Source organism: Anomaloglossus baeobatrachus, chromosome 5, assembly GCF_048569485.1.
Source record: "Anomaloglossus baeobatrachus isolate aAnoBae1 chromosome 5, aAnoBae1.hap1, whole genome shotgun sequence".
Classification (NCBI taxonomy): domain Eukaryota; kingdom Metazoa; phylum Chordata; class Amphibia; order Anura; family Aromobatidae; genus Anomaloglossus; species Anomaloglossus baeobatrachus.
The window spans coordinates 294237244-294259790 of NC_134357.1; the positions used below are offsets into that span (position 1 = coordinate 294237244).

General features: G+C 45.5%; 1 protein-coding gene across 3 annotated transcripts in view; it reads left to right on the forward strand.

The window, feature by feature from the left end:
- Positions 1-22547, forward strand: part of RNF157 (ring finger protein 157) — an 89226-nt gene that overhangs the window by 39332 nt on the left and 27347 nt on the right. For all 3 annotated transcript variants that reach the window (XM_075349583.1, XM_075349584.1, XM_075349585.1), the window contains exons 4-11: positions 78-166; positions 15191-15337; positions 15419-15536; positions 15637-15703; positions 18598-18641; positions 21526-21573; positions 21654-21725; positions 21804-21963. In XM_075349583.1, coding sequence (XP_075205698.1) covers positions 78-166; positions 15191-15337; positions 15419-15536; positions 15637-15703; positions 18598-18641; positions 21526-21573; positions 21654-21725; positions 21804-21963 — 745 coding nt within the window. The remainder of the gene's footprint in view (positions 1-77; positions 167-15190; positions 15338-15418; positions 15537-15636; positions 15704-18597; positions 18642-21525; positions 21574-21653; positions 21726-21803; positions 21964-22547) is intronic.

The following is a 22547-nucleotide window of genomic DNA, read 5'->3' on the forward strand; positions in this document are numbered from 1 at the left end:
ATGGGGTCCTATGATTTTTATTTTTGTACTTTTTATATAAAAATTCCAAGACATTTATTTTCTGTCTTTTCTTCTAGTTTCCATATGCTGCACCTTCCCCGCAAGAGCCTGTGAAAACACTACGCAGCCTGATCAATATCCGGAAAGACACATTACGCCTCGTCAGGTGACTATCTCCTATTAAATACTGATATGTAGCCTACAGTATTTTGGGTTTAGGTTACTTGAAATGTTCGAGGTCATGAATTACAGTGTATGATATGCAGCTTCCATGTTTGGTTTAATCTCAGTGATCCTGTAATGAAGCTAAACTATTCTAGTCTGATATCCTGTGGCAATTATTGATGGAGGACAGCATAACGAAGGGCAGCAATGCCCCATGAATGGTGGGAAGAGAGAGCCATTTATTGATGGAGGACAGCATCACTAAGGGCAAAACAAGAATGCCGCGGAGACACCATCACATGTTTCTCAATGCTGGCAGGAAACTAGCCAGGTCTTTCACCGGGAAGGAACAACCACGGGAAGGGCAGTCTCCAGTCAAGGAAACCACCTATACCAAAACATGGTATCCATCCACAGACAGCTGTTTTGGGGTATTTGCCCCTCACCAGTGTGGAGTAGGAAACTGATCTCCCCGAGGTAGCTGTCTGTGGATGGATACCATGTTTTGGTATAGGTGGTTTCCTTGGTTTGTTCCTTGATTTCCTTTCCCGTGGTTGTTCCTTCCCGGTTAAAGACCTGGCTAGTTTCCTGCCAGCATTGAGAAACATGGGATGGTGTCTCCGTGGCATTCTTGTTTTGCATATTTTCTCAGGGGGCCTTGTTCTACTGTCACTGCATTGAGAAACACATGATGGTGTCTCCGTGGTGTTAGATGTTGATCTCCCTGAGGTCAACCATCCTTATCTATGTAGCATAACTAAGGGCAGCAATGCCCCATGAATGTTGGGAATGGAGAACCATTATCTTAAGTGCCCCAAAGTATCCTAGTCATTGTAGTGCGTTCAAGGTATGTAAACCTCGGTAGTTACCAGATCCATTTGGTGAGAGATGGTGGTAATCGTAGAGAAATACAGAGATTATCCAGCTCACCTGTCCCCAGAGTGCTCTCAATCTCGATTCCAAGCCACAAGATAGTCCAAAAAAGGAGGGATCCAGCACTATTAAAAGGGTAGACTTTATTCCATCAGTTAAACATTACAAAAATGGAGAGAGACAGAACAGAGATCATGTTGGTTTATGCGTTTCAAGCCAAAATGCCTCTTAATTGTAACAATCAGGAGATGATCGAGCCATTTTTAGCCTTGAAATTCACAAACCATCCATTAGGCCCTTTGCGCACTAGGCGTTTTTACCTGCGGTTTTACCCGCGGTTTTGCTGCGGAAATTTCTTGAGAAATGTTTGAAATTTCTGTGTGCACACTGCGTTTTTTTTTTTCTCAAATTCTTTCTGAAGATTTTCTTGAGAAAATGTGCATGTCACTTCTTTTCCGCAGGTAGCTGCAGTATATCCCCGGCATTTCACTCCATTCACTGTAATGTGATCGCGAAATTCCGGAGGTATACCGTAGGTAGCAAATGATGTGCGGTATACCCCCGGTATAGTCGCGATTTACCTGCGGTAATGCTCATCGCTGCCTGCAGTTTGCAGGAAGTGATGTCATTATGACAGAAGAGGAAGCTGAGCAGAGTAAACACACAGATCACACTCCCTGGACGCCGCACAGAAGCACTTCTGTGTGACCTCCAGGTGCCCGTGCAGTCTGTGTCCCGCTCCGGCCCCGCGGCTGCCCGCCCTGCAGTGTCAGTGTCAGCCCGCAGTGTCAGCAGCTTGTCACCCTGCAGTGCGTGCAGCCGCGGGGATGCCGAGCGCTGCTGTCAGGAGGTGAGATGAGATCATTACCTGCTGTGACGATCTCCTGCCTCCTGACGTCACCGCTGTCACTGCCGTCTATGCCCGCGGTCCGAGACTGTCACTAGCAGTGACGTCACAGGCTCTCGCGATACTGCTGAGAACGCGGCGGGCATAGAAGGCAGTGACAGCGCTGATGGCAGGACTGCAGGAGATCATCACAGCAGGTAATGATCTCATCTATCCTCCTGACAGCAGCGCTCGTCATCCCCTGCAGTGACCTGGGCTGACCTATTGATGTTAGCTCAGGTCACTGCATTACTCTCCCAGCCAATGGGGAACATTGGCTGGGAACTGTTCTTCATTGACTGGGACAGTGACTATGGTATGGATAGTCATGGGAACCCCTTATTGGATTACGCCGGACCCGGATTTGATTGTTCTTGTCAATAAATTGGTGAAAGAGGGAATGTGGGGAGTGTTTTTTCAAATAAAACTTTTTTTTTTTTTTTGTTGTCTATTTTTTATTTCTTACTGACTAGGTTGGTGATGTCGGGTATCTGATAGACGCGTGACATCACTAACCCCAGGGCCTGATGCCAGGTGACATTACACATCTGGCATCAACCCCATATATTACCCCGTTTGCCACCGCACCAGGGCAATGGAATGAGTTGGGGCGAAGTGCCAGGATTGGCACGTCTAATGGATGCCCCACTTCTGGGGCGGCTGCGGCCTGCTTTTTTTAGGCTGGGAAGTGTCCAATAACAGTGGACCTCCCTAGTCTGAGAATATCAGACCCCAGCTGTCCACTTTACCTTGGCTGGTGATCCAATTTGGGGGGGACCCCACGTTTTTTGTTTTTAAATTATTTATTTAATGTAAAATAACAGCATGGGGTGCCCTCTGGTTTGGATTACCAGCCAAGGTGAAGCTGCCAGCTGTGGTCTGCAGGCTGCAGCCGCCTGCTTTACCCTAGCTGGCTACAAAAGATGGGGGGACCTCATGTCCATTTTTTTTTTTTTTTTTTTTTTTTTTTTTAATTATTTATTTATTTTCTTTGTCGCTCCATTGGGAGACCCAGACAATTGGGTGTATAGCTATGCCTCCGGAGGCCACACAAAGTATTACACTAAAAGTGTAAAGCCCCTCCCCTTCTGCCTATACACCCCCCGTGCTCACGGGCTCCTCAGTTTTTATGCTTTGTGCGAAGGAGGCAGACATCCACGCATAAGCTCCACAACTTAGTCAGCAGCAGCTGCTGACTAGGTCGGATGGAAGAAAAGAGGGCCCATAACAGGGCCCCCAGCATGCTCCCTTCTCACCCCACTTTGTCGGCGGTGTTGTTAAGGTTGAGGTGCCCATTGCGGGTACACAGGCAGGAGCCACATGCTGTTTTCCTTCCCCATCCCTTAATGGGCTCTGGGTGAAGTGGGAACCGGATCGGTCTCCAGGCACTGGGACCGTGCTCCCTCCGCAGCCCCTGGGAATCTGCAGGATAGGAGCTGGGTATCGTCAGGGACAAGGCCCTGCTACTATGAGGTACTCTGTGTCCCCGTGGGGACCGCGCATGGAGCGCTGGTGCCATACACATTACAGCACTGCTGGGTGTGTTAGTGCGCCGGGGACTACCGCGCATGGAGCGCTGGTGCCATACACATTGCAGCACTGCTGGGTGTGTTAGTGCGCCGGGGACTACCGCGCATGGAGCGCTTGTGCCATACACACTGCAGCACTGCTGGGTGTGTTAGTGCGCCGGGGACTACCGCGCGGCCGCGCTTATTGCCGGCCGCGCTTATAACTTTAGTCCCCGGCTTCTGCGGCCTAGTGTCGTATATTCCCGCCCACAGGCCTGCCAGTCAGGGGAAGGGCGGGACGCTGCACGGATCGTCAGCGCTGAGGGCTGGAGCATACATTAGTATCCTCCTCCCTCCTCACTCAGTACAGTGGGGCACTGGATTCCCGCACTTTTCTTGGGCACGCTCACGGTCCCCTCCTCCCCACAGAACGCCGGCAGCCATTCCTGTCAGCGATTCAGACGCTGGAGAGGAGAGACAACACAGTGAGACCCAGGCAGGGAATCTGGTGACCACACAACCGCTCTGAGCGGTCGGTAAGCAGCACCTGTGGTGCTGGCCCCACTGAGTACCGAAGTGTGTGTATATATGATATATATATATATATATATATATATATATATATATATATATATATATATATATATATATATATATATATATATATATATATATATATATATATATATATATATATATATATATATATATATATATATATATATATATATACACTGTACGGTCGCTCTGTTGATTTTTGGCTATATACCCTCCTGGTTGTTCTCAGAGGAGACAACATGTCATCCGCAAAAAGCAAGGGTGCCAAAGCACAGGCGTACTTTGCAACCTGTACCTCATGTACAGCTGTACTACCGGCAGGTTCCACTGACCCTCATTGTGTGCAATGCTCGGCCCCTGTGGCACTTACTCAGCCGGAGCCTCTGCGACTGGTGGCCCAGGTGGAACCACCTGCTACCACTGTCCAGGTGACAGGGACGGAGTTTGCAGCCTTTGCTGACAAACTGTCTGAGACTATGGATAAATGGTCTGCTAAAATACTGGAAGCATTGCAGTCCAGACCGGTGATTCAGGCCCCGGGCTCTATCCAATCCTTGACCCCTGGTCCCCCTCAATTGGAACAGCAAAGTGCCCCGGGGGTAATCCATAGGTCCCAGGGTGAGGTCTCTGACACGGACCGCAGTCCCAGGCCGCCCAAGCGGGGTCGCTGGGAAATTCCCTCCACTTCATCACACTGTTCAGGGTCCCAGCAGGGGGACTCTCTGGAGGATGAAGCGGAGGTATCAGATCAGGATTCTGATCCTGAAGCCGCTCTCAACCTAGATACACCTGAAGGTGACGCAGTAGTGAATGACCTTATAGCGACCATCAATCAGGTGTTGGATATTTCTCCCCCAGCTCCTCCAATTGAGGAGTCTGCTTCTCAGGAGAAATTCCGTTTCAGGTTTCCAAAGCGTACATTAAATATGTTTCTGGATCACTCTGACTTCAGAGAGGCAATCCAGAAAAACCGAGACTGTCCAGACAAGCGTTTTTCCAAGCGCCTTAAGGACACACGTTATCCCTTCCCCCCCGAGGTTGTCAAGGGCTGGACTCAGTGTCCTAAGGTGGATCCTCCAATCTCCAGACTGGCGGCTAGATCCATAGTTGCAGTGGAAGATGGGGCTTCACTCAAAGATGCCACTGACAGACAGATGGAACTATGGTTGAAATCCATCTATGAAGCTATAGGCGCGTCTTTTGCTCCAGCATTCGCAGCCGTATGGGCGCTCCAAGCTATCTCAGCTTGTCAGGCGCAGATTCATGCAGTAACACGTACATCTGCCCCGCAAGTGGTGTCCTTAACCAATCAGGCGTCGGCGTTTGCGTCCTACGCCATTAATGCTATCCTGGACTCGGCGAGCCGTACGGCGGTGGCATCCGCCAATTCGGTGGTACTCCGCAGGGCCATGTGGCTACGTGAATGGAAGGCAGACTCTGCTTCCAAAAAGTTCTTAACCGGTTTGCCATTGTCTGGCGACCGTTTGTTTGGTGAGCGATTGGATGAAATCATTAAACAATCCAAGGGAAAGGATTCATCCTTACCCCAGTCCAAACCAAACAGACCTCAACCACGGAAGGTACAATCGAGGTTTCGGTCCTTTCGGACCGCGGGCAGGTCTCAATTTTCCTCGTCCAAAAGGCCTCAGAAAGATCAGAGGAACTCCGATGCATGGCGGTCTAAGTCACGTCCTAAAAAGACCGCCGGAGGAACCGCTCCCAAAGCGGCCTCCTCATGACTTTCGGCCTCCTCAAACCGCATCCTCGGTCGGTGGCAGGCTCTCCCGCTTTTGCGACGCCTGGCTGCCACAAGTAAAAGACCGATGGGTGAGAGACATTCTATCTCACGGTTACAGGATAGAGTTCAGCTCTCGTCCTCCGACTCGTTTCTTCAGAACATCTCCGCCCCCCGACAGAGCCGAGGCTCTTATGCAGGCGGTGGGCACCCTGAAGGCGGAAGGAGTGGTGATCCCGGTTCCTCTTCAGCAACGGGGTCACGGTTTTTACTCCAACTTGTTCGTAGTGCCAAAAAAGGACGGATCCTTCCGTCCCGTTCTGGACCTAAAACTGCTCAACAAGCATGTGAAAACCAGGCGGTTCCGGATGGAATCGCTCCGCTCCGTCATCGCCTCAATGTCCCAAGGAGATTTCCTGGCATCAATAGACATCAAAGATGCTTATCTCCACGTACCGATTGCACCAGAGCATCAGCGCTTCCTGCGCTTCGCCATAGGGGACGAACACCTTCAGTTCGTGGCACTACCTTTTGGCCTGGCGACAGCCCCACGGGTCTTCACCAAGGTCATGGCAACAGTGGTGGCAATCCTACACTCTCAGGGACACTCGGTGATCCCTTACTTAGACGATCTCCTTGTCAAGGCACCCTCTCAAGGGGCATGCCAACACAGCCTGAACATTGCTCTGGAAACTCTCCAGAGTTTCGGGTGGATCATCAATTTTCCAAAGTCAAATCTGACACCGGCCCAATCACTGACATATCTTGGCATGGAGTTTCATACTCTCTCAGCGATAGTGAAGCTTCCGCTGAACAAACAGCGTTCAATACAGACAGGGGTGCAATCTCTCCTTCATGGTCAGTCACACCCCCTGAGGCGCCTCATGCACTTCCTAGGGAAGATGGTGGCAGCAATGGAGGCAGTTCCTTTTGCGCAGTTTCATCTGCGCCCACTTCAATGGGACATTCTCCGCAAATGGGACAGGAAGTCGACGTCCCTCGACAGGAACGTCTCCCTTTCTCGGGCAGCCAAAGCTTCCCTTCAGTGGTGGCTTCTTCCCACTTCTCTGTCGAAGGGGAAATCCTTCCTGCCCCCATCCTGGGCTGTGGTCACGACGGACGCGAGCCTGTCAGGGTGGGGAGCGGTCTTTCTCCACCACAGGGCTCAGGGGACTTGGACTCAGACAGAGTCCTCCCTTCAGATCAATGTTCTGGAGATAAGGGCAGTGTATCTTGCCCTAAAGGCGTTCCAGCCGTGGCTGGAAGGCAAACAGATCCGAATTCAGTCGGACAACTCCACAGCGGTGGCATACATCAACCACCAAGGCGGAACACGCAGTCGGCAAGCCTTCCAGGAAGTTCGGCGGATTCTGCTGTGGGTGGAAGCCACAGCCTCCACCATATCCGCAGTTCACATCCCGGGCGTAGAAAACTGGGAAGCAGACTTTCTCAGTCGCCAGGGCATGGACGCAGGGGAATGGTCCCTTCACCCGGACGTCTTTCAGGAGATCTGTTGCCGCTGGGGCATGCCGGACGTCGACCTAATGGCGTCCCGGCACAACAACAAGGTCCCGACATTCATGGCACGGTCTCAAGATCACAGAGCTCTGGCGGCAGACGCCTTAGTTCAGGATTGGTCGCAGTTTCAACTCCCTTATGTGTTTCCTCCTCTGGCACTGTTGCCCAGAGTGTTACGCAAGATCAGGGCCGACTGCCGCCGCGCCATCCTCGTCGCTCCAGACTGGCCGAGGAGGTCGTGGTACCCGGATCTGTGGCATCTCACGGTCGGCCAACCGTGGGCACTACCAGACCGACCAGACTTGCTGTCTCAAGGGCCGTTTTTCCATCTGAATTCTGCGGCCCTCAACCTGACTGTGTGGCCATTGAGTCCTGGATCCTAGCGTCTTCAGGATTATCTCAAGAGGTCATTGCCACTATGAGACAGGCTAGGAAACCAACGTCCGCCAAGATCTACCACAGGACGTGGAAAATATTCCTGTCGTGGTGCTCTGCTCAGGGTGTTTCTCCCTGGCCGTTTACCTTGCCCACTTTTCTGTCCTTCCTTCAATCCGGATTAGAAAAGGGTTTGTCGCTAGGCTCCCTTAAGGGACAAGTCTCTGCGCTCTCTGTCTTTTTTCAGAAGCGCCTAGCCAGACTTCCACAGGTACGCACGTTCCTGCAGGGGGTTTGTCACATCGTCCCTCCTTACAAGCGTCCGTTAGGACCCTGGGATCTGAACAGGGTGCTGATGGTTCTTCAGAAACCACCGTTCGAGCCAATGAGGGATATCTCTCTCTCACGCCTTTCGCAGAAGGTGGTTTTCCTAGTAGCAGTCACTTCACTTCGGAGAGTGTCTGAGCTAGCAGCGCTGTCATGCAAAGCCCCCTTCCTGGTGTTTCACCAGGACAAGGTGGTTCTGCGTCCGGTTCCGGACTTTCTCCCTAAGGTGGTATCCCCCTTTCATCTCAATCAGGATATCTCCTTACCCTCTTTTTGTCCTCATCCAGTTCACCAATGTGAAAAGGATTTGCACTTGTTAGATCTGGTGAGAGCACTCAGACTCTACATTTCTCGTACGGCGCCCCTGCGCCGCTCGGATGCACTCTTTGTCCTTGTCGCTGGCCAGCGTAAAGGGACACAAGCTTCCAAATCAACCCTGGCTCGGTGGATCAAGGAACCAATTCTCGAGGCTTATCGTTCCTCCGGGCTTCCGGTTCCCTCAGGGCTGAAGGCCCATTCTACCAGGGCCGTGGGAGCGTCCTGGGCTTTGCGGCACCAGGCTACGGCTCAGCAGGTGTGTCAGGCGGCTACCTGGTCGAGCCTGCACACTTTCACGAAACACTATCAGGTGCATACCTATGCTTCGGCAGATGCCAGCCTAGGTAGGCGAGTCCTTCAGGCGGCGGTTGCCCACCTGTAGGACGGAGCCGGTTGCGGCTCTATTATGAGGTATTATTTACCCACCCAGGGACTGCTTTTGGACGTCCCAATTGTCTGGGTCTCCCAATGGAGCGACAAAGAAGAAGGGAATGTTGTTTACTTACCGTAAATTCCTTTTCTTCTAGCTCCATTTGGGAGACCCAGCACCCGCCCCTGTTTTTTGTGTACACATGTTGTTCATGTTGAATGGTTTCAGTTCTCCGATATTCCTTCGGATTGAATTTACTTTAAACCAATTTATAATTTTTTTTCCTCCTTCTTGCTTTTGCACCAAAACTGAGGAGCCCGTGAGCACGGGGGGTGTATAGGCAGAAGGGGAGGGGCTTTACACTTTTAGTGTAATACTTTGTGTGGCCTCCGGAGGCATAGCTATACACCCAATTGTCTGGGTCTCCCAATTGGAGCTAGAAGAAAAGGAATTTACGGTAAGTAAACAAAATTCCCTTCTTTTGGCTAAATACAAGACTAGGCACCCTTTAGTGCCACATGAAAGTCACTAAAGGGTGCCAGCTTAGAATATGCAGGGGGGTGGGACATTATATTGGCATTTCTCATCTATCTATCTATCCATCCATCTTTCCCTCTATCCATTATCTGTCTATCTATCGATTTATGTATATTATTTATTGCAGTTCAGCATAAAAAAAACCGCAGGGACCAACCTGCGGAAAAACCGCGGCAAAATCGCATGCGTTTTTCCCGTGGTCTTGGTGCGTTTTTATACCGCAGGTGCGGTAATCTTCAACTCCCAAAAGTTTCTCAAGAAATTTTCTTGAGAAAAATCAATTTTCTAGTGCGCACATAGCCCTATGGTGGATTTTTTTTCCTGATGAAGAAGCCAGTGTAGGCTTTGAAATGTGTTGAAATAAACCAGCGCTGCTAATAACTCCCATGATGGTGGACTCCTCTTCATCTTTATTAAAGAAGGACAGCGCAAAAAAAGGTCCAGATATTATTTATTATTCCCATTTTCCTTGCTTTTGGTTCTGCAGCGGGCCTATATTACATTCACATTATTACATCTATCACATGAGCACACCTGTTATTTCTTTTTTTCCTCCCCTTCACAGGATAAGACCCTATGCACTTTTTTTTTTTTTTTTTTATTTCCCAGCATATCCTATTGATTCAATAGTCTTCGAGGTAGCTTCTGTATAAAAGTGCTTCTGGACAGCTCAGAGCCTGCCGCAGCATTTAAAGGTAAAAAAAAATGGCATGAAATCAGAGCTATGTCAAGAAAAAGAGAGATTATAATCTAAAACAAACAATATAACAGAAATGGTATGGACAAGTCCTACAGGGTATAGGGGGCATAGGACGGATCATACTGAAAGCGTAGGGTCTACAGTGTGCGACTCCAGGATTGCCCCAATGTAGGTTTCTTCTGGGTAATGCCTCTTATACACAGTATATATCTTTCAGATGTGTAGGGATCATTTTATTAATTGTATTTTCATCTTTCTGACTTAGAAGAGCGTTTGATGTGGCATTAGGTGCTGGGATGGGAAAAAAATGTTGGGGGTGTCTACTGGAGTTGGTGCGAATCGTTTCGCGGGACCTAGTCAATTATCCACGTCAGTGATCTGTTACTGATGAATGGCAGTCCTGACAACTTCCTCCTACCTGTCAGCATGAGCGAATCTTCTATTGTCTAGACAATACTATCATTGCAACGTGACACATACAGTTAGGTCCAGAAATATTTGGACAGTGACACAATTTTCGCGAGTTGGGCTCTGCATGCCACCACATTGGATTTAAAATGAAACCTCTACAACAGAATTCAAGTGCAGATTGTAACGTTTAATTTGAAGGTTTGAACAAAAATATCTGATAGAAATTGTAGGAATTGTACACATTTCTTTACAAACACTCCACATTTTAGGAGATCAAAAGTAATTGGACAAATAAACCAAACCCAAACAAAATATTTTTATTTTCAATATTTTGTTGCGAATCCTTTGGAGGCAATCACTGCCTTAAGTCTGGAACTCATGGACATCACCAAACGCTGGGTCTCCTCCTTCTTAATGCTTTGCCAGGCCTTTACAGTCCCAGCCTTCAGGTCTTGCTTGTTTGTGGGTCTTTCCGTTTTAAGTCTGGATTTGAGCAAGTGAAATGCATGCTCAATTGGGTTAAGATCTGGTGATTGACTTGGCCATTGCAGAATGTTCCACTTTTTTGCACTCATGAACTCCTGGGTAGCTTTGGCTGTATGCTTGGGGTCATTGTCCATCTGTACTATGAAGCGCTGTCCGATCAACTTTGCGGCGTTTGGCTGAATCTGGGCTGAAAGTATATCCCGGTACACTTCAGAATTCATCCGGCTACTCTTGTCTGCTGTTATGTCATCAATAAACACAAGTGACCCAGTGCCATTGAAAGCCATGCATGCCCATGCCATCACGTTGCCTCCACCATGTTTTACAGAGGACGTGGTGTGCCTTGGATCATGTGCCGTTCCCTTTCTTCTCCAAACTTTTTTCTTCCCATCATTCTGGTACAGGTTGATCTTTGTCTCATCTGTCCATAGAATACTTTTCCAGAACTGAGCTGGCTTCATGAGGTGTTTTTCAGCAAATTTAACTCTGGCCTGTCTATTTTTGGAATTGATGAATTGTTTGCATCTAGATGTGAACCCTTTGTATTTACTTTCATGGAGTCTTCTCTTTACTGTTGACTTAGAGACAGATACACCTACTTCACTGAGAGTGTTCTGGACTTCAGTTGATGTTGTGAACGGGTTCTTCTTCACCAAAGAAAGTATGCGGCGATCATCCACCACTGTTGTCATCCGTGGACGCCCAGGCCTTTTTGAGTTCCCAAGCTCACCAGTCAATTTCTTTTTTCTCAGAATGTACCCGACTGTTGATTTTGCTACTCCAAGCATGTCTGCTATCTCTCTGATGGATTTTTTCTTTTTTTTTCAGCCTCAGGATGTTCTGTTTCACCTCAATTGAGAGTTCCTTAGACCGCATGTTGTCTGGTCACAGCAACAGCTTCCAAATGCAAAATCACACACCTGTAATCAACCCCAGACCTTTTAACTACTTCACTGATTACAGGTTAACGAGGGAGACGCCTTCAGAGTTAATTGCAGCCCTTAGAGTCCCTTGTCCAATTACTTTTGGTCCCTTGAAAAAGAGGAGGCTATGCATTACAGAGCTATGATTCCTAAACCCTTTCTCCGATTTGGATGTGAAAACTCTCATATTGCAGCTGGGAGTGTGCACTTTCAGCCCATATTATATATATAATTGTATTTCTGAACATGTTTTTGTAAACAGCTAAAATAACAAAACTTGTGTCACTGTCCAAATATTTCTGGCCCTGACTGTATGACATTGCTCAAGAGCTGCAAATGCCAGCAGGTAGGAGGCAAATCTCATGGCTTCCATCCAGTGGCTACTGGATCCTGCTAATTGATTTGCACCGACTCTAGTGCCTACTAGGCCCCAACAGACACACGTAAGTGTTCAGAGAGGACTGAAATCTGGTCACTTTTGGCCAGTGTGTAAAAGAATCCTAGCTACATTTGGGGCAGAAGTGTGTGCTATCTGGGGAGTTTCTGGGCACTCTAGCTGTAGAATGGGGTATTCCTGTTGTGTGATATCCTACAGGGTACACATTTCAGAGTACCTAGGAGAAGCTTTCTTGAAGACTGCCTAAACGTCTTTCTAATTTATGCAGTTGTACTCTCTGCAACCTCTTATTCTGACACTTGGAAGAAACTATGATACCCTTTGCTAAACACTGGGTGCTTTCCATGTGAGCTGTTCAGTCCACATCCTTCTACAGACAATGTCTTTTGGCTCCATTTGCTCTATTTTAGCTATGTAGGAGACGGGCTAAAGGCTCCGTTACAAGCAGTGACGTATCTAACGATATATCGCCGGGGTCACGGATTCCATGACGTACATCCGGCATCGTTAGCGACGTCATTGCGTGTGACAGCAAGTAACGACCGTTAACAATGGAAAATAATCACCTTATCGTCCATCGTTGACACGTCGTTCCGTTTTAAAAAATCATTGATTGTGGAGCACGCAGGTTGTTTGTCGTTCCCGAGGCAGCACTCATCAATACATGTGACACCTCGGGAACGACGAACTACAGCTTACCTACGGCCGCCGGCAATGCGGAAGGAAGGAGGTGGGCGGGATGTTACGTCCCGCTCATTTCCGCCCCGCCGCTTAGTGACGCTGCTGTGACGCCGCACAAACCGCCCCCTTAGAAAGGAGGCGGTTCACCGGCAACAGCGATGTTGCTAAGCAGGTAACTCCGTGTGACTGCTCCTAACGATTTTGTGTGCCACGGACAGCGATTTGCCCGTGACGCACAAACGACGGGGGGCGGGTGCTTTCACCAGCGATATCGCTAGCAATATCGCTGCGTGTAACACCCCCTTTAGAATAAATGTTTGCAACACTACAGATTCATTCCAGCTCATTTAAAAGCCAAGCTTTATGATAACATGATTGAAAAGCCATAGCACGGAAATGTAGAAGAAGTGACTCGTTTCGATCATACTCCTATGATTAAGATAGCAGGAGTATGAACGTGTTTTCCCTCTTTTATAGTTTATCTATATTTGGGTGCTATGGCTTTTTAATCATGTTATAATAAAGCTTGGCTTTTTCTATTAGGAGCTGGAACGAACCTCCCTTTGCTGCACCATTCATACGTTTGGTCAGAACAGAGTTCCGTGACCTCCTACATTTACACTCTCATGGACAGCTGGCTACATTGCTGTTTTTTGACTTGCAATAAATGTTACTTAATACTTTCAGCTCCAGATAACACCACTTGCTGTATCAGAGTTGAAATAAATGCCTTCAAATTAATCTTTGCAATTGATACTCCCAACTCCAGAGCCGGCGGTATTCGAAACCGGGTTGGACTAGTCCGGGGACGTCAGCGGTGGCGGGGCCCGGCTCTGTGACCCTGGCGGTGTCTTTTAAATAATGAAGGGGATGATGATGGGAGTTGTATTTACAATGAAATAAAGTTTGTGATGCCACCTGTGGCTTTGTGGCTATGTGGGCCAACGCTGCGCTGCGTGTTACCCGGGGTAGGTGGTGATGGCGCAGATGAGGTAATTTTGCTCCCCACAGGTGGAGCTGACTTCGGGACGACCGTTGCAAATATGAAAAGTCTAAGAGGGCAGTCTGACGCAAGAGGAATTGAGACTATACTGTGGCTTTGCAATAATAGTCATTAAGGCTTTGTGCGCACTGAGCGTTTGATTTTTTTTTGACGCTGCATTTTTGTATGTTTTTGCCTGCTAAAAACGCAAAAAAAATGCACCGGTAAAAACACATGCGTTTTTATCGCGTTTTGGGCTGCGTTTTTCCAATGCATTGTATGGAGGGAAAACGCAGGAAAGAATTGACATGTCGTTTTTTTTTTTCTTTTTTTTTTTATTTTGTAAAAGCTCAAAAGCGTAGCTGAAAAAAAAAAAGAAAAGTCATGCAGTTTTGAGCCCAAACACGCACTCTGAAAACGTGCAAAAACATCGCGAAAAATGGACAGTGCACACATAGCCTTACTCACTGTAATGGTTCTCAGTTAACAGCCAGATTAGTCCACCACGGTATGATAGGATCCCCAGTGATGGACATCCGCCGATCCCGAGTAAGTCTGAGGCCAGTACCGGTTTTCCTTTATTTGCTTTTCCTGGTCGTTTCGTCTGCGCTGACTCTCTCCCGCCGGTCCAGCGCCTCCACACACAGTGCCCTGAGTCAGGGTTCACCGACCCGCAAAGGGAATTCTGCCTACTTCTCTCCCTGATCCTCTGTGACCCCCTTCCAGCGGATTTGTGTGCTTCTTGTGGCCCAAAGTTGCGTACAGCTACCCTGGCCTCCGGTGTTACTAGAAAGTCCTGAAGTCTCTTCCTAGCCTAGGGACCGGGACCCCGTTTGCGACCTAATCCCTCCACCGGGAGATGTTGCTTGTGGAAGAAGACTTTAGGGGACACTGACACCCCTCCACTAATTCTCTGGGATTCTCTCTGAAACGTCACCAAGGTTGAAGAGACCCCCAGGGTCCGGACCCCTAGTCGGTCTCCTCCCTGCTCCTGACTGACTCTATAAACTGTCAACTTTTTAAACTTGGCTCCGCCCATTTTACCTCAGACAGATCACCCAGCAAGCTTCACCCCCTGGCTGGTTCTAGAGACAATGTGTCATGTGGTATGCTATTGTAGGTATGTGAGACAACAGTGCAATCCTACCAGTTGCTCATACGTTTCTTTTTAACCACCATCTTCTCTTTAGCTGCCATTGGCAGCCTTTCTTTCTGCCTAGGTAGAATTACCTGTGTTCTATGAAGTCATTAATTGTGATGGAGGAAGTTCACCCATCCTTGCCCTTTCTGGCCATTTTGGGAACAATTTGGCTCTGTGTGACATGGATGGAGCTTTAAATGAATAGGGACTCAGATTCTCTTTTGACGTGTTTTGCCTTCTTTTGTCAGTACTCTCTGATGGACTTTCATATGTTGCAATGTTCTTTCCTTCTTTTGTAGGGTTACAGAGGAGGTAAAGGCCAGTGGAGCTGAGGTTAGCCGGCCCAAGGTACATTATAACGTGGAGTTTACATTTGACACAGATGCAAGAGTGGCAATTACAATCTATTACCAAGCCACAGAGGACTTTCAAGGGGGTATTGCAAGGTGAGGCTCTGTAGAAGGAAAATCCTCTGACATGCATGTCATGGAGGATGATTGCTGACTCTACTGTATTGTCCTCATTAGTTACATTCCCAAGTCCAGCAACCTGCAGTCTGAGACCGTGCACTTTAAAAAAGGGGTCAGCCAGCAGTTCTGTCTTCCTTCACATACTGTGGACCCCTCTGAGTGGAGAGAAGAAGAGGTAAGAGAAGTTACTACAAGTATTTGTATTGGCTGTAGACCACATTTACTGAAGTGGTGTATGCTCCATTTACCTTCTTTTTTTGTTTTCTCTCCTCCAGTTGACCTTTGACCTTGATCGAGAAGTATATCCTATGGTTGTCCATGCAGTTGTGGAGGAAGGAGAAGGTGAGCGATAGATGTGTTGAAGGGGTCACTTTATTGTGACGGATGTGCTGGGGACATGACCCTTAATAATATATAGGTGTTACAGCTTTTCCCCATGCCCCCTGCACTTTTTAGTGAAGACTTTAGCCCAGACTGCCCAGATCTCTTCTTCAGGAAGGTGACACTAATAAATGCAGGAGAACCTGGAGTTTCCCCAACTTATCGGGTAATATAATGCTCAAGTGGCCATCTCTTTAGATTACATTAATCATATCAAAAAAGACATGTCTTATACGATTTGATTAATGAAATTTCGGCACAAAACCTTTGCCCTGATCAACTCAAACCCCTTATCCGTGCCTCTCTCATGTGACAAGCAATGTCTTATATTATTCAGCACAGACATTGAAATAACTAGACGTTTGCTATTGTCTTCTACTCCGAGAACCCTTTCTTAATCATTATGTCCCCCATCCACGTAAAATTATAGCATCTATACTCCCCACCGGAGCGGATGCTGTTCCAATGTTGTCTACATTTGCTCCCGCGGGGCTTGCATGACATTATGTGATCCCTGCGCCAATCGGTGGCCGCTTCAGTCTTCACAGTCCCACAGTCTTCACTCTCCCCTCCTTCGGCCGTAACTGACATCTGTGACGTAGCCGCTGGTTGGACTGGGGGATCACATGACATATCTGTGTAGCGTGTAGCCACGGGAGAGCCAGAGCAAACGCCTCTTGGAACGGCACAGAAGGAGAGTATAGCGGCTGTTATTTTACTTGGGTCGGGCCAGTGATTTAGAAGAGGTTGCCCAGGAGTTGTACAACCCCTTTTTAACTATTTGATAAATATCCTCTTATATTACCAGTGCACACTGTGTATGATTTGTCATGTCCCATGGAGGATTTGTCATAAAGATTGGGTGTACCTTTTACACTACTGCATGTGTACAATCTGAACTGGTGGTTGTGCCCCACCTAAAATATGTGGGTCCAGATCAGCACTGGAGAAAAGTGTGCCATGTCACCTTATCTTGGGCTGGATGGTGGCAGACAGGACTGCTGTAGGTGTTTGGGTCAATTTGGTTATAGCTCGTATTTTGTTTTTTGCTGTATTTGCAAAATCTGCGAACAGACCAGCCCTTGGCATGTGCGGCCATGAAGGTCCCTTCATCCTAGTGACAGAGCTATGTCAAAATCTATTTTTAATAGGTGGTATCAATATAGAAATCATAAGTCCCAGGCGGGTTGTGGTTGTTATAAAATCAACAAAAAAACTACGAACTTCTACTAATCCATTATGCAGGCAGGAGATATTTTGTAGTTTTCGTCACAGACTTTGGTTTAGCCACTGCTGTGACCAGGACTTAACATTATAATATCAATAAAAAGGAACCAATCATACAGTATCACACATTGACAGGTACAGCGTCTCACTTAGGGCAAATTCACTCTTCACTTTTTCACTGATAGCACTGGTAACTGTGTGAGCCTGTGGGGCTGTTCACATGTCAGTAGCATTTATTTTTACAGACTCATGGAGAAATGTCTGATAACTTGAGTGTTGGATCAAACTCGTCAATGAAAGTGTTTTGGGTTTGTGAAAAAATCGGACAGCACTTGAATGCCATCCGTGTGCTGTCAGTTTTCACTGGATGATAGGAAAAGGTGAAACTTTTTTTTTTTTCTTCTAATTGGTGGAAAAAGAAACCTGACAAAACTGTAGCCCAGCTCTGATGAAAATCACTGCGGAATCTTGGTCTAGTTTTCACTTTTTAAGTAAAATAAAAAAATAAAAACCTGACATCTGAATGAGGCCTTAGGTTTCCTTCACTTCCACCTACTTTGACCAGGTGATATTATAAAGATCAAAAAAATAAGCTGAAGCATTGATTGGTACATACTTTATGTGGCGTATAGGAGCTTGTTCATGTTGCACAGCTTCTAGCTTTCCAGTTGCAGATGAAAGTTCACAGAGCAGATTACATAGGATGATAAGCTCTTTACTTCTGGAACATGAGGTAAAAATATACACAGTCATACAGCATTGCATCAGGAAGAGAAAGTGAAACCAGAAAGAAAAACAAAAGACTTTTTACAATTCAGTAAGTAAGGAAACTTTAAACAACATCGCCATCTCCTGTTAGATCAGTATAAAGTTCTCCTTCACACAGTCAAAGAAGTCCTCTTCTGTTGCATATACCAACAGTTCATACTGTGGCCTTTTAACCGCAAAACCTAAGGTAGAAACAAAATGAGCAATATACCCTGCAGTAAGTAAATAGTAATAGTACATATAAATAAAATAGGGTACTTAATAACACTGTTTATGATCAGAAAAGGATAAAAGCCATCCCACTGTGACAAGGTATACCAAAAAAAAGGGTCTTATCTGGTATAAATGACATAAGCGAAAAAGTGGTATGCTCACCTTAAGTTGTGTGACACACAAGATATACGCTTAAGAGAACAGCTGCTACAGATTCACAAGTGCAGACAATGCAGAAAAAGGACAGAAGACGTGTTCACTCCGTGCTGCTGCAGAAGACTTTCCAAAGAAAGATCCAAGACAACACCAGTGGATTTTATTCAACACGTTTCAAAGCCATTGCAAGCTTCTTCAGGAGATTCCTTTTCTGAAGACGCTTATAATGGCTTTGAAATGTGTTGAAGAAAAACCACTTCTCAACAATTGTGTGTCCTGGATCTTGCTTTGGAAAGTCTTCAGCAGCAGCACGGAATGTTTTCTGTCCTTTTTCAACACCGCTGGAACGGCGCTGGCTTGGGAAGTGAGTATACTCCTTTTTTTGTTATTTTAATGGTGGCAAACCTGTGGAATTAAGACTGGATGGTCATAGTGGGAAACAACCCTTTTAACAGATGTCCGAACTGAGCTAAAACACTTTTCTTTTGCAGAACATCTTGGGCACTGCCATGTTTTGATGGCAACATTTGAAAGGGTGAGTATTTAACTGTCTCTTATACTGTATATGCGTAAAGCTGAATTTTTGACCTGTTGGAACAATTGAAAAAGTCTTGGTTTACACTTGCACTCTTTTTATTTTGTAGCATTAGATTTTGGGAATAAAACAAACTTTAACCTGCCTTTATTGTGGTATTTAAAGAGTAACCACCGTTTTAATTTTTATTTTCATAAATCAATAGTACTCGTGAAAATATCAACTTTGTAATATATCTATCAGTGACATCTGCAGTCTTCTTTTGGATTGATTTCTCACTCTCAATTCATGGGTAAAATCTGTGTTCAGTGAAGCTACATTTTTACATTACTGAGAAGATGACAGTTGGTGCTCATTCCATGGGGAGTGGTGAGGAGGCAGACATTTCTAGAGGCAGACAGACATTTTGCTGCAAGTTCTCCTGAATCCATAGTTACATTTCTGCATAGAGCTTTATGAGCACTAACTGTCATCTCCTATTTCGTAATTTTGTAAGTCTGCAATAACTGACAGGTTTTACCTGTGAATTTAGAATTTTGAGAATGAAAGATCAATCCAGGAGGAGAAAGAAGCAAAGTTCTCTAATAAGATGTATTACAGAGGTTATTTTCATGTGTATTAATGATTTATGGGGTAAGGAGGGACAATTACACTTTAACATACTCATTCTATAACTTATTCAAACTGTTATATTGTGCTGACATATTCCATGGAGATATCTGTATATAGCAGATATGTGGCCTCTTGTGGTGGCTGAGGAGCCCACATACCTGTGAAATGTTTGGTCCCATTTGGAAAGTGAAAGGGTATGGCGGCATCTACCTTGTACAGCTATTTAGTAAAAAAAAAATAATTTAAGGAAACTGTCCCTTGTTTTCTTTTTTTTATTATTATTATTATTATTATTATTATTATTATTATTATTATTATTTAAAATTAAGGTATAACAGACAGCTGAGGTTGCTATTGGGCCCTTCCCAACCTAAAAATAGAAGCCATCAGCTGTCCCAGATATAACGCATCCATTAGATGTGACAACTCTGGCACTTTACTTTGCCACCACACCAGGGCAGGGAAGACCTATTGGGCTAATACTTGTGGGTTTGATGCCAGCTGTGTAATGTTAGCTGGCATCAAGCCCTGATGTTAGCAATAGAGAGCCATCTATCAGATACCCCTCATTCACCAATTTTTTTTATTTTCAGTATCATCCTTTTTTCCGTGTTCTGTACATATTTCATCCTTGCTGCCGGATAAAAACGATAGTTCTCCATGTGGAGACATGGAGGTGTGAAGATCCCTATTGATTTTAATTAGTATGCTTGTGAACGTGTCTCCGGTATGTGTGAAAACGGACACCACACGCACCAGAGACAAGGACGTAGAGTTTCCCAGGAAGGTTTTGTGCAAAGATAAGAGGGTATAAGTCTTTAAGTGTCCTACTTTTATACCAGGCCCGGTATTGTGTAAAAAAAAAAAAAAAAAAATTCTTGCTGAACAACCATTGTAAAAGAAAAACTCGCTATCTACTCTGTCCCATGGTGTCTATGGAGGAGGCTGGTCTGTTTATCTTAGAATAGAATATTAGAGTTGGAATGGACCTCCTGGGTCATCTAGTACAACCCCCTGCTCAAAGCAGAATTCACTAAATCATCCCAGATATATGTCCGTCCAACCTCTTTTTTAAAGACTTCCATTGAAGGAGAACTCGACACCTCTCGTGGCAGCCTGTTCCACTCTCATTGATCACCCTCACTGTCAAAGTTTTTTCTAACATCTAATGTGTCTCCTCCCCATCAGTTTAATCCCATTGCTTCTAGTCTTTCCTTGTGAAAATGAGAATAAAACTGATCCCTCTACAGTGTGACAACCTTTAAGATATTTGTAGACAGTTGTTAGGTCTCCTCTCAGTCTTCTCTTTTGCAAGCTAAACAATCCTAAATCCTGTAACCGTTCCTCATAGGACATGGTTTGCAGACCAGTCACCATTCTGGTCCCTCTTCTCTGAACTTGCTCCAGTTGCTTGATGTCGTTTTTTTAAAATGTGGTGCCCAGAACTGGACACAATATTCCAGATGAGGTCTGACCAAAGAGGAGTAAAGGGGGATAATGACTTCACGTGATCTAGACTGTATGCTTCTGTTAATACATCCTAGAATGGTGTTTGCTTTTTTTTGCTGCTGCATTACACTGTTGACTCTTGTTCAGTCTGTGTGATCTATTAGTATACCTAAGTCTTTTTCACACATGCTGTTGGATAGGTCTTTTCCTCCAATGCTGTATATGCTCTATTCATTATTCTTGCCAAGATGTATGAGTTTGCATTTCTCCCTGTTTAAAAACATTCTATTAGTTGCTGCCCATCGTTCCAGCTTGTTTAGATCTTGTTGAATCCTCTCGCTCTCTTCTCTAGTATTAGCTATTCCTCCTAGCTTTGTCATCAGCAAATTTAATCAGTTTACCCTTAATACCTTCATCTAAATCATTGATAAAGATGTTGAACAACACGGGGCCCAGGACAGAGCCCTGTGGTACCCCACTTGAGACAGTCTTCCAACTAGATGTGCAGACATTTATAACCACTCTTTGACTCCGATCACTAAGCCAGTTACGAATCCATCTAACAGTTGCCTTGTCCATTCCACACATTTTTTTCAATAAGGATTGTATAAGATACGTTGGCAAATGCTTTACTGAAGTCAAGATATACTAGATCTACTGCATTTCCCTAATCCACCCAGTCAGTGATTCTGTCATAGAAGGAAATTAAGTTAGTCTGACATGACTTATTAGTTACAAACCCATGCTGGCTCTGGTTAATCACTTCATTCATCTTGACTATACTTTAAGATCTTATTTTATTATGCTTTTATTTTTTTTGCAGCATGCAGATGGCAGCTTTTGTGTGAAGCCACTGAAGCAGAAACAAGTGGTGAGAAAGGGTTAATTTCAGGAGCCATTACACCAGGTAGGCTTTGCGTCCACTAAGTCTCTTCTCTCGTTCTTCTTCAGGTGGATGGGGTCAGTTACCTTTTGCAGGAAATATATGGGATAGAAAACAAATATAATTCACATGACTCTAAGGTAAGTGTAAAAATGTACCAGGCGTCATACTCTTATGCCGCCATTGTGTGTACTATGTGTATACTGCTCATGTTCCAGGTGACAGAAGATGAAGTCAGTGACAACAGTGCGGAGTGTGTTGTGTGCCTGTCTGATGTTCGGGACACACTTATTTTGCCGTGCCGACATCTTTGTCTGTGTAATACCTGTGCGGATACCCTGCGTTACCAGGCAAGCAACTGCCCCATATGCCGTTTGCGTGAGTATCGGAGACATTTGCGCTATCATATCTCGTGTGTATTGTGCATTAACCCTTTCCTGACCCAACTAATTATTTTTGCGTTTTTTTTTTTTTTTCCTTTCTGTTCTTCAAAGAGCCCTAACTTTTTTTTTTCCAGTCACTTAGCCTTTTGAAGGCTTGTTTTTTTTTTTTGTTTTTTTTTCTTGTTTTTAATGACAGCAGTCATATTACCATCTAACATACTGAAAACCAAGAGAAAAGTGGGGTAATATAAAAATCAATTATACCATTTTTGCTTTTTGGGTTTTGTTTTTATGGCATTCATTGTACAGTAAAAGTGACCTGTAAACTTTTTTTTTTATTATTTTTTTTTCTAAATTTTGTGGAAAGTTTGTTTATAAAACAAAATGTGAAAAACAATTTTGGTGTCAGAATATTTTAATACCCATAATATTTTTTTTTTTTATTTATTTTTTTATGTTTTTCTGTCAGTGGTGCTTCTGTTTTTTTGGTTTGGTGGGCTGTTGTTGTTGTTTTTGTTGTTGTTGTTCATACCATTTTTGGATACAGTAAAATATTTTTGATCGCTTTTTATGACATTG